Below are 12,815 nucleotides of genomic sequence, written 5' to 3'. Positions count from 1 at the left end.
AGATTCCACCTAAACATTAGGAAGAACTTCCTGACAGTAAGAGCTGTTCGGCAGTGGAATTTGCTGCCAAGGAGTGTGGTGGAGTCTCCTTCTTTGGAGGTCTTTAAGCGGAGGCTTGACAGCCATCTGTCAGGAATGCTTTGATGGTGTTTCCTGCTTGGCAGGGGGTTGGACTGGATGGCCCTTGTGGTCTCTTCCAACTCTGATTCTATGATTTGCGTGAATTCTCTCCATCTTACGCTCAGCCTGCATATTTGTGTTAAAAAAACATATACGAAAGACGCTGTCTTTTCCAGTCTGTCTAAAGAACCCAAACTGCTGTGGACTCATGACAATCTGTGGAGAAATCTGTTGAAACGATGAACAAGCTTATTGCCTAATGCCTGCAACTGATCTCAATATTTACGCGTGATTTGTTACAGTCTCCTCCACACTACATTTCCTTACCAACAAGAGCAACAACACATTTAATACAATACTGTATTACACTTTAGGTCAGGGATCAGCAAACTTTTTCAGCAGGGGGCCGGTCCACTGTCCCTCAGACCTTGTGGGGGGCCAGACTATATTTTTTTCGGCGGGGGGGGGGGGGGATGAACGAATTCCTATACCCCACAAATAACCCAGAGATGCATTTTAAATAAAAAGACACATTCTACTCATGTAAAAACATGCTGATTCCCGGACCTTCTGCGGGCCGGATTGAGAAGGCGATTGGGCTGCATCCGGCCCCCGGGCCTTAGTTTGGGGACTCCTGCTTTAGGCTATCATTTAAAAACTTCCCTTTCTCCAGTAAAATGGGTATAGTACTTCTGGACAACTTTGCAGGGCTGGAGTAACACAGCCACAGACCTATTATATGGGTATAATAATGGTGGCAATTTTTTTTAAAAAAAACATTCCCTAACCGGGAACAAAATCATATCAAGAGAAAGAGAATACAAACTGCCTCCCATCTCAGGTTCTACGTTGCTCCCCTGTGAGGAAAGTTTACACAACATTTGAGGTTTATTTGGGGTAAATAAAAATATTTTTCCTCAAACCATATCAACTGTGCCCGATCCCCATAGAAAGACAAAGGATGTGATTCTTGGTTGAGGTATATAAGGTGGCTTCTAGACTCTTTATCTAATTTTGCAAACCTGTAGCTCCCAGGGAGGTTCACAACATACTTTTGTAGATCATTTTAGGACGAATTTCTTCCTCAGAAACGGAGGAGGCGGCAGAGATAATGGAGTCTTCCTCTAGCAGAGGGTTTCCATTCCCCCACTCTTTCTTTTTCAATGGATTTTATTATAGTTAAATAAATAAATACTTCCACTCCAGGATAACACCCAACAATCCCCCTTTGCACAAAGAGGGAGCCAGGTTCAAGTCCAGGCAGCGCCAGGCAAGAGCCATCCTTTCCAAATTCCAGAAGGGCAGCTTGGAAAAATTCCCTGCCCTTCTCTCCCCCACTGCTACTCCTTGCCCCACAAAGAAGGAAGAAAAGCTTCACCCCATTATTTTTCCACCTTTAACTCTTGCACTGCAGGGGGTTGGACTAGATGACCCTCGGGTCCCTTCCAACTCTACAGTTCTTTGATTCTATTAAACTCCTTGCTCCCTCTGTCTCCTCGCCAAGAAAAGAGACAAACAGCAGGTGCCCATTTGCACGTGGGGCAGCAGAATCACCTATCAGTTATGGGAAAAGGCTGCTCTATCCACTAGACCTCCTTTCCCCCCATCCCTCTTCAAAGCTACTTTAAAAATGCTGCTTTTCTGCTCATTCCCGAAGTGCCGGCGAGTGTCCCCACCCTTACCAGGATATGCCCAGATTCCCATCTGTGTGCGCGCAGAGCGCACGTTTCCTCTTTGGCACAGAGCGTCAGTGTCAGGCCCTGCAAGGGTTAAAAAAGAACCGGATTCCTAGAGAAGAAGGAAATTTGGGGTGGGTGGAAGGGGGGCTTCCTCCACAGCAGAAGCCGCTCCCCGCTTTGCAAAGGAAGGAGCCTCTGCTTTTACCCACCGCGCGCTGCATCTGCGGCTGCTCCTGCAACCCGGTGAGATTCTGCAACATCGTTTTGGTGCGTTTGGTGGAAAGGAGGGGGCGTCGCCGCGTGGGAGACGCAGATCAGGAGAACCATCACAAGAAACAAATAGGGAGAGGGGTTGTTCATGTCTCCGTTCCCCATTTTCTATTATCTAAGATAGAATCACTGAATCGTAAAGTTGGAAGGGACACCCCCGGGTCATCTAGTCCAACCCCCTGCAATCCAAGAACCTTTTGCCCACGTGAGGCTCGAACCCACGACCCTGAGATTAAGAGTCTATTGCTCTATTTGGGGAGGCTGGGGTTTAAAGTGAGTCTGCGAGGCGGAGTTGATCAGTGGGAGTGGATTGTCATAGAGTTGGAAGGGACCCCGAGGATCATCTAGTCCAACCCACTTTAACGCAGAAATATGCAACTGACCCATATTTTAATATTTTGCTGGAAGCTGCCCAGAGTGGCTGGGGAAACCCAGCAAGATGGGCAGGGTGTAAGCAATAAAATTATTATTATTATTATTAAGGAGCAAACATGCACTGAGGATGGGAGTTTGGGACACATCTCTTGTTATAATTGTTTATGCACATCGTTTCATTAAATGGCAATAAAAAGCTTTAAAGGTAAAGGGACCCCTGACCGTTCGGTCCAGTTGCGGACGACTCTGGGGCTGCGGCACTCATCTCGCGTTACTGGCCAAGGTAGTCGGCGTTTGTCCGCAGACAGCTTCCAGGTCATGTGGCCAGCATGACTAAGCTGCTTCTGGTGAACCAGAGCAGCACATGGAAACGCCGTTTACCTTCCCTCCGGAGTGGTACCAATTTATCTACTTGCACTTTGACGTGCTTTCAAACTGCTAAGTTGGCAGGAGCAGGGACCAAGCAGCGGGATTCAAACCGCCGACCTTCTGATCTGCAAGCCCTAGGCTCTATGGGTTAACCCACAGCACCAGCTGCATCCCTGGTTTTGACCTACAAAGCCTTAAAACATAGCCATGGCGGCCTATAGCCATTGATAGCCCTCTGCTCCATGAATTTGTACCGTCCTCTCTTTAATTATTATTATTTATTTATTTATTTATTTATTTATTTATTTATTTATACCCCGCCACTCTGGGCGGCTTCCAACATTTAAACATTAAAAGCCTCCCTAAACAGGGCTGTCTTAAAGGCAGTGTGGTGCAGTGGTGAGAGCAGACCAGGACCACAGAGCTCCGGGGAGGGGTGGGGGTGACAACTTTGGCCCACTTACTATCAGCATGGCCTACCTCATAGGGTTGTCGTGAGGATTGACTGGAGAGGGGGAGAGCCACGCGTGCTGCCTTGCGCTCCTTGGAGGAAAAGGTGGGATGCAAAAGGAAAAGTATAGAATCATGGAGTCACAAGGGAACCCGAGGATCATCTAGTCCAGGGGTCCCCAGACTTACCCGCCTTCGGGCCGGTGCCCGCCGTGCCGATCGCGCGGCGGGCCGGAGGGCGGGGGAGTGCGCGCCAGTGCGCATGCGCACACCCATTTACTGGCGCGGTGGTGCGCTTCCAGGCCGGAAAAATCGCCGGAAATTGTTTGTGCGCATGCGTATGGGCCTCTCCCGACCCGGAAGTGCACCGGAAATGACCTCTTCTGGGTCGGGAGAGGCCCATACGCATGCGCAGAAACGATTTTCGGCAAAAAAATTCCGATCTGGAAGGGCGCCGCCGCGCAGCGCGCTGCAAAAACGGGCGGCGGCAGCGGGCGGCGGGGGTCGTCGCGGGCCGGATTGGGAGGCCAATTGAGCCACATCCGGCCCGGGGGCCGTAGTCTGGGGACCCCTGATCTAGTCCAACCCCAGCGATGTAGGAATATGCAGGTGGATCGAGCCTGCAACCTTGGTGTTACCGGAAATATGCTTTAACCAACTGAGCTATCACTTCTTCTTCTTCTTCTACATATCAGTTAAATAATGATGATGATAATAATAATAATAATAATAATAATAATAATAATAATAATAATTTATTATTTATACCCCCGCCCATCTGGGCAGCCTCCAACAGAAATATTAAAATACAATAATTTATAAAACTGAGCTATCAGCCAATTGTTCTTCATCCCTTAAAGTTAAAGCCCCTGTTTGTCAAGCGGAGCTTTCTGGCTTGGTAGCACATAATAAATGTGTGTACATTCAGATGTCAGGGTCACATTATGCTGGGAATACTTCTGCCTAAGGACACTTTTCTTGCATGAGGGGTTTGGCATTTACAGAATTATTGTAAAACCGAGCTTTAAAGAGCATAAATGAAAACAGTCCTTGTTAGTGATCCCTGAATATAGCAATGGGAGGGATGTGGTATGTTTCTCTCTGGCTGATGAATCTGTGTAATAGGCTATGGATGCAGAAAGGAAGGGGATGCACGAGATAGATCATAGAATCTTGGAAGGGACCCGAGGGTCATCTAGTCCAACCCCCTGCAATGCAGGAATCTCAGCTGAAGCATCCATGACAGATGGCCACGCAAGCTCTGCTTAAAATCCTCCAAGGAAGGAGACCAAGATGCGTTCTTGGTCCAGGTAGTTAGATTTTTGGGCAGGGATCCTGCAAATGGGCAGTGTGTGGGGAATAGCTGTGTAAGCAATACAACCTCCATATGGAGAAGCGGTATACCAGATCTCAAATAGGGGAAAGAAATGTTGTATATGACATAATTCACAATACGAGGGATCAAAATGAAAAATACGTTTTCATCACAGAATGTTTTTCTGCAGATAAGAGATGGAAGAACAAGACTCTGCCGCCCTCGAAGCAGGAAGACAGCCTGATAGCATTGTGACTGGGAGCACTGGGGAAACTTGGGTTGGAAGCAGACACAAGACATTGAGGGAGAACACCCACAGCTCAGATCTGCAGTGCCAACAGTTTAGGCACTTCCAGTACCAGGAGGCCAAGGGACCACGGGAAGTTTGCAGCCGACTCCACCATCTTTGCCGTCAGTGGCTGAAGCCGGAGACACACACCAAGGCTCAGATCCTGGACCTGGTGATCCTGGAGCAGTTCCTGGCTGTCCTCCCCCCGGAGATGGAGAACTGGGTGAGGGAATGCGGAGCAGAGACCAGTTCCCAGGCGGTGGCCCTGACAGAAGGTTTCCTCCTGAACCGGGCAGAGGACAAGAAGCAGGAAGAGCAGCAGGTGAGAGTTTTGTCTGGACCAGGGAAAGTCAACCTGGTTTCCTCCAGAGGTTGTTGAACTAAAACTCCCATCAACCCTATTCATTCTACATTTTGGCTGGGAATTATGGGAGTTGAAGTCCAGCAACTTTTGGAGAGCATTGTGCCAGCTACCTCTGAGCTAAATAATCCCAAGGGGCTCAGGATGTGAGGGAGGCGATCCCAGAATTCTCTGCTTCTTCAGCAACTTTCTGTGGAAGTCCGCCAAACAGATAGCCAGTACCGCTAAGGTTTTTGCATTTGCTGTTTCCATGCGATGTCTTCAGCCCGGACACTGAGATCCAGCGCCGAGGGCCTTCTGGCAGTTCCCTCATTACGAGAAGTGAGGTCACAGGGAACCAGACAGAGGGCCTTCTCAGTAGTGGCGCCCTCCCTGTGGAACGCCCTTCCATCAGATGCTAAGGAAATAAGCAGCTATCCTATTTTTAAAAGACATCTGAAGGCAGCCCTGTTTAGGGAAGTTTTTAATATTTAATGCTGTATTGTTTTAACACTCAATTGGGAGCCGCCCAGAGTGGCTGGGGAGACTCAGCCAGATGGGTGGGGTACAAATAATAAATTATTATTATTATTATGCATATTTCTGTTTCAGGGAAAGGATCTGGTAACAGAAATAAGAAGCGATTCCTCCAAAGCAGAAAGCAATATGTCAGTCATCAGGCAGAGGCCTCTGGGTGAGGATTTAGGGGTACTGTTTCAATATGGTCTCCCTCTGTTAATTTTGAAACTAAGCCATCAACTTCTTAAACCTATTGCGGGGAGACAACTCTCCACCCTTTTCCAGGGCTCGAAAATACCCTTATTTGCAACACATTGTGCACATGGATTTGTGATCAAAAGTCCCAAAGGGTTGCCATGTGTTCACACACTGGAACTATCAAAGAGATGCAAAGATCTCAAACTTGCTCAACCATTAAGACTTTCTCTTAAGTATCCATTTCTCATCCAAGTATGTGCTAATGGTTTTGTCTCTGACAGGCAATGGAATGATGCCGGCAAGATGTCCTCCGCCATCTCCTCTTCATGGTTCAGTAGAAGGAGCAGCTGTGAGACCAGATCAGGTAGGGGGATAGAATCATAGAGTTGGAAGAGACCACAGTTGGAAGAGACCACATTTATCTCAGCAGCTGGGAAATAATCGGTTGAAAGAGGAAAACATCTATGTGACTGTAAAGGGAAAGATCTGGATTATTATGGATTTGGAGAGACGATTTGAACTTTAGAAAAAAGACGACAGTGGACGGTTGCGAGGAATCCCCAATTTCTTGAAGCATGGGAACCCTAAAAAATTTTTTTAGATGATTTGGCATAACATTCGGTTTGATTGATATATATGTGTATAATTTGAAATAATGAATGTGATATAATTGGTTTTAATTGGAAAAATTAATAAAATATATTTTTTTTAAAAAAAGGAAGAGACCACAAGGGCCATCCAGTCCAACCCCCTGCCGAGCAGGAAACACCACCAAAGCATTCTTGACATATGCCTGTCAAGCCTCTGCTTAAAGACCTCCAAAGAAGGAGACTCCACCACACTCCTTGGTAGCAAATTCCACTGCTGAACAGCTCTTACTGTCAGGAAGTTCTTCCTAATGTTTAGGTGGAATCTTCTTTCTTGTAGTTTGAATCCGTTGCTCCGTGTCCGCTTCTCTGGAGCAGCAGAAAACAACCTTTCTCCCTCCTCTATATGACATTCTTTTATATATTTGAACATGGCTATCATATCACCCCTTAACCTTCTCTTATCCAGGCTAAACATACCCAGCTCCCTAAGCCGTTCCTCATAAGGCATCGTTTCCAGGCCTTTGACCATTTTGGTTGCCCTCTTCTGGACACATTCCAGCTTGTCAGTATCCTTCTTGAACTGTGGTGCCCAAGACCATTGTTGTATACCAAGACTCCTAGATCCTTTTCACATGTACTGCTTTCAAGCCAGGTGTCTCCCATCCTGTATTTGTGCCTTAGATCACTGGGGGGAGAGGCTTGGCCCCACTTTCCCGTCTCACCTCCCTGGTCCTGAGTGAATCTCTTTCCATCAATTTGTTCCTATCAAAGTTGGCCTCAGCGAAGGCTGTGTATGCCACCCAAGGTGGTTTAATTCCTGAGAATAACAAGCAGCCACCTCAATAGACCATCTCTATGCTACCCATGACAGGGGACGCAGGTGGTGCTGTGGGTTAAACCACAGAGTTTAGGGCTTGCTGATCAGAAGGTCGGCGGTTCGAATCCCTGCAACGGGGTGAGCTCCCGTTGCTCGGTTCCAGCTCCTGCCCACCTAGCAGTTTGAAAGCACGTCAAAGTGCAAGTAGATAAATAGGTATCGCTCCGGCGGGAAGGTAAACGGCATTTCCGTGAGCTGCTCTGATTCACCAGAAGCGGCTTTGTCATGCTGGCCACATGACCTGGAAGCTGTACGCCGGCTCCCTTGGCCAGTAAAGCGAGATGAGCGCCGCAACCCCAGAGTCGGTCACGACTGGACCTAAATATTTACCTTCATGCTACCCATGAGAAAATGTTTCCCTCTTCTTTTAGGGTCCCATATCATTTGAGGATGTGGCTGTGCATTTCACGGATGAGGAGTGGTCGCTGCTGGATCCTGACCAGAGGGTATTGCATAAGGAAGTCATGGAGGAGAACTGGGGAATCGTGGCCTCTCTCGGTAAGACCCCCTGTTGCGTCATAAGGTTGTTTTTGAAATTCAATATTTCTGTATGTGAGCAATCTTAATATTTCTGACATAGCACAACACATGCAGCCTCTGGGATTTTTATTCCGGCTGTTAATCTTGAAAGTTAATATTGCAGTTAATCTCTCCTGCAATTTCTCTGGCCATGCATTCTCAAGACCTGCCCTTCACAACTGTGGCTTGGTTGGTCTTATCTGGCTAAGTTATTTGTGGAATGTAAGTTTCAGAGTTGCGAGGGAAGTGGAGCTATGTCATTTTCCAGAAGGCCAAAGAGACGGGTTCACATCATCAGAAATTGAGTGAATTTCATGAATGGGCCAAATAATAATCCACCTCACAAAAGAGGCTGGGGTTCACTGATCTCAGATTTCCATAAAAATGAGAGGCCTTTGCCTTCTCTTTGTTTATATTAATTCCAAATATGAGGTGAAAGGAAGGGTCAGTAGCAGCTTAGTGTAATATGTTTTTTTGGGGGGGACACACACCTTTTTATGGCTGGGGTAGCCAATGTGGTTCCATCCAGAGGTTGCAGGAATCCACCTTCATCATGCCTGACAGCTGTCTGTTCCAGCTGGAGCTGATGGGAAAGTCTAATAACATCTGGACGGCACGACATAAAAGGGTATTAGCTAGTAAGAACCCCACACATCTCCACATTTCCTCTGTTTCAGCACAAGGAATCCACAGCGCAGAGAAACCATATAAATGCAGTGAGTGTGGAATGAGCTTTGCTCAGAAGATAATTCTCATGTACCATCAAAGAATTCACACAGGGGAGAAACCCTATCAGTGTTTGGAGTGTGGAAAGATCTTAAGGCATAAGACAAGTCTTGCTTCCCATCAAAGAATTCATTCTGGGGAGAAACCCTATCAGTGCTTGGAGTGTGCAAAAAGCTTCACTCACAAAATAACTCTCATGCACCATCGAGCAATTCACACTGGTGAGAAACCGTATAAATGCTCACCATGTGGAAAGAGCTTCACTTTGAAGAAAAACCTCACTTCCCATCAAAGAATTCACACCGGGGAGAAACCGTATAAATGTCTGCAATGCGGAAAGAGATTCAGTCAAAGCTCCCATCTCACTTACCACCGCAGAATTCACACAGGGGAGAAGCCATATAAGTGCTTAGAGTGTGGAAAGAACTTCAGCCAACGTACTAGTCTAATTTACCACCAGAAAACACACACTGCAGAGACACAATATAAATGCTTGGAATGTGGAAAGTGCCTCAGTCAGGAGGCAGATCTCGTTGATCATCAAAAAATGCACATCCGGGATAAACCACATGTATGTTCGGAATGTGGGAAAAGGTACACTCAGAAGAATTGTCTTAGGAAACATCAAAGAATTCATACAGGAGAGAAAAACTATAAATGCTCTGAGTGCGGAAAAAGCTTCATTGAGAAGTCAGCTCTCACGACACATCAACGCGTTCATACGGGAGAGAAACCCTATAAATGCCTGGAGTGTGGAAAGGGCTTCACTCAGAGCTCCCATCGCAATGTTCATCGAAGAACTCACAAATTGATATTCGGTGCGGACAAAGAGCTTTCTTCAGATCTCCAGCCTTTATTTCCACCAAAAAATCCATACAGTGGAGAACCCATATAAAGACTTGGAATATTAAAGGAGCTTTAGGAGCAGTTCCTAGCTTTCTTTCTGCAAGAAAAACCCATATAAATGCTTGGATTGCATATTGTGGAGTAATCATAAAAGTCCTCAGAAGTTGGGAGGAGCTTCCAAAAAAGGATAAACTTCTGTTTTTATCATTAATTCATTCTTCAAAGATGATCAGAGCATCAAGCACAGTACTAACCTTACCTGACATCAAAGAATTCACACAGGGACGAAACAATATATTTCCCCCAGAAGGCAAGATGTTGGGGACCAGGCAGGATCTAAGAATCTAAAAATCCACTTGGATATACAGTTGGACCTCGACTTACGAGCTCCTTGACATCCGACGTTTTCGACTTACGAGCGGAAAAAGTGGCCACGCGCTTACAATTTTTCCAACATCCAAACGGAAAACCCGTTCGCGGCTAGATGCGGTTTCCTCGACTTACGAATTTTTCCATTTCCAATGCATTCCTATGGGAAACCGCTTTTCCTTTTCCTATGGGAAACTCGACTTACGAAGTTTTCGACCTACGAGTGTGCATTCGGAACGGATTAAATTCGTAAATTGAGGTCCCACTGTATTTATATTACAGTGGTACCTTGGTTTACGAACTTAATCTGTTCCAGAAGTTTGTTCTTAAACCAAGCGTTCTTAAACCAAGGCGTGCTTTTCCATAGCAGCAAGGGACTCAATTTACAAATGGAACCCACTCAAAAGGAAGCGGAACATGTTCTGCTTCCAAGGCAAAGTTCACAAACCAAAACACCTACTCCCGAGTTTGCAGCGTTCTTAATCCATGTTGTGCATAAACTAAGCTGTTCTTAAGCCAAGGTACCACGGTAAATACATTAGCAGAAGACCAGTGGGGGCATTTCCATTTTTGAAAGATGAAAGCATCAAAGAGAAATCAACAGCAAGGAGAAATGAAAGGAACGGTATATGCAGGTAAGGGAAAGTGCTGCCTTTTCTTGTGATGGAGTTGGGAGGGGGGAAAGCATGACTTGCTCTCCGTGTTGAGCCCAATGCTGTGGATCTATGCCTCTCCCCAGACACAGAACAAGAGAGTGAGATTTGTGTGAATGCTGTGAGTCCTCACCGTCTTATATTCAGCATATATGTGTAAATAAAACATATCCGAAATGCACTGTCGTCTCCAGTTACCTTGATTTTGAAGGACCCAAACCACTGTGGACAATCTCCCGAGACATTGAACAAGCTTACGACCTAATGCCTGCAACTGATCTCTGTATTAACACGTGATTTGTTGGATAGTTTCCTCTGCGCAACTGATGTACATCAGAGGTTTTTGACCTTTTTGGGTCCACGGCTCCCTTGAGTAACTACATCCTTTCTGCAGCTCCCCTGTGGGGCTCAGGAGCCCAGTTATGCCACCCCTTATCTGCAGAGCCGGCAGCCCCTCACCCATTTCTGAACACCCTCCCTTGCGGAGGGTTCCCACAGCCTCCTCTCCTCTCCCCTCTCCTTGGGAGTGCTCTGGGCAGCCGCTGCTGCTGCCCCAGTCCCTGAGCTGCCCCCCTGCCCCAAAGAGAGGTGCCTCCTCACACTGCCCCACAGGATCCTGTAAAAAGGATGCCCCCAGCCTTAGTGACCCAACAGAGACTAACCAGAGTGAATGTGAGGCCAGCGCCTTGGGTGGAAGCAGCGGGCATTGCCAGGCCTGTATGGCACAAAGGCTCCCCTTCAGCACCGGGCACTAAGCTCCCAAGCAGGAATTGTACACAGCAAGCACAAGGAAGGCCAGCACAGAGCCTGCCTGCCTGGCCTCCCACTTCTCTGTCCATTCCCAAAAGCAAGGGCTGGCAAACTGGCTGGCAGGGCTCCCTCGCCCGCTTGCTTGCTTACTCTGAGGCTGCCTCAGTTCCTGGCAACCAGCACTCCCTGGCCAGCCCCAGAGGCACCATTCACCTGGGGAGCATGTAGCCAGGGATGCTGCCACAAGCAGTTGTGCAAGCCTTTGGGAGGCAGAGATGCAAGAGGGCATCAGAGAGCCAGTGTGGTGTAGTGGTTAAGAGCAGTAGACTCGTAATCTGGAGAACCGGGTTCGCTTACCTGCTCCTCCACATGCAGCTGCTGGGTGACCTTGGGCTAGTCACACTTCTTTGAAGTCTCTCAACCTCACTCACCGCACAGAGTGTTTGTTGTGGGGGAGGAAGGGAAAGGAGAATGTTAGCCGCTTTGAGACTCCTTCGGGTAGTGATAAAGCGGGATATCAAAGCCAAACTCTTCAGAGGAGGGAGGGAAGGAAAGAGGGACAGAGGCCAGTGTTGCCCGCAGCACCCTTGACCATCCTTCAAGGCACCCCAGGGTGCCACAGCACCCTGGTTGAAAACCACTGTTCTACATCCATACATGAAAATGGGGAGCGAGAGAGTAGGGGGTTCTGTTCAGGTCAAGAGATTATCTGTATCTTGTGGGAGTGGATTTCATCGTTTCACTATACGTCGCTGCTATAATAAACTTTGCAGTCTCCTCCCCGCTGCATTTATTTGAAAACACACATTTAATTCAATACTGTAATAGCTTAAAGTGGCTCCTAGACTACCTCCCTCACCCTTTCTTCTGCAAAATGGGTCTAATACTGCTGGACAACTTTGCAGGGCTGGTGTAACCCAGCCACAGACCTGCCCCCCCTTACAATATGGGTATCTGTGTCTGTATTGGTATTAACAGAGTCATTTTTTAAAGAAAACATTCACAATCTGGGAACAAAATCAGAGAGAGAGAGAGGGAGAGAGGGAGAGAGGGAGAGGGAGAGGGAGAGGGAGAGGGAGAGAGAGAGAGAGAGAGAGAGAGAGAGAGAGAGAGAGAGAGAGAGAGAGAGAACTGCCTCCCATTTCAGGTTCTACGTTGTTCCCCTGTGAGGAAAGTTTACAATACCTGAGGGGGGAAGTTTTGGGGTGAAACAAATAAATAAATTCCCTGAAACCTCATCAACTGTGCCCAGTCCCTAGAGAAACAAAAAGGATGTGATGCTTACTGAGGAATGTCATGGGGCTCCAAAACTGTTTTTATTTATTAAATTTGTATACCGCTCTATACCAGTAGACCTTAGAGCAGTTCACAATATACCGTACTTCCCTAGATAATTTTAGGACCATTTCTTCCTCAGAAACGGAAGCAGAGATAACGAAGTCCTCTAACTGAGGGTTCCCCCACCTTTTTTCAAGCCACTAGAATAGCCCCCTGCCCGAAAATATTTTATTAGGGGGGGCTGGAGATACCTCAGCTCCTATGCCACAAGGAGACTGAAAGG

The 12,815-nt window shown here is 47.2% G+C and overlaps 1 protein-coding gene across 1 annotated transcript; it reads left to right on the top strand.

Annotated features, from left to right (window-relative positions):
• Positions 1 to 1,369: 1,369 nt before the first annotated feature.
• LOC118080200 (zinc finger protein 660-like) lies at positions 1,370 to 10,685 on the top strand. Its single transcript, XM_060269648.1, has 6 exons — positions 1,370 to 2,042; positions 4,769 to 5,189; positions 5,820 to 5,901; positions 6,206 to 6,288; positions 7,763 to 7,889; positions 8,588 to 10,685. Exons 2-6 carry the CDS (start codon positions 4,776 to 4,778, stop codon positions 9,529 to 9,531), a joined length of 1,650 nt encoding a protein of 549 aa, XP_060125631.1. The 5' UTR covers positions 1,370 to 2,042; positions 4,769 to 4,775; the 3' UTR covers positions 9,532 to 10,685.
• The last annotated feature ends 2,130 nt before the right edge of the window (positions 10,686 to 12,815 follow it).

Source organism: Zootoca vivipara, chromosome 2 (assembly GCF_963506605.1).
Source record: "Zootoca vivipara chromosome 2, rZooViv1.1, whole genome shotgun sequence".
NCBI lineage: Eukaryota > Metazoa > Chordata > Lepidosauria > Squamata > Lacertidae > Zootoca > Zootoca vivipara.
This window is presented reverse-complemented; position numbering and strand designations above follow the sequence as displayed.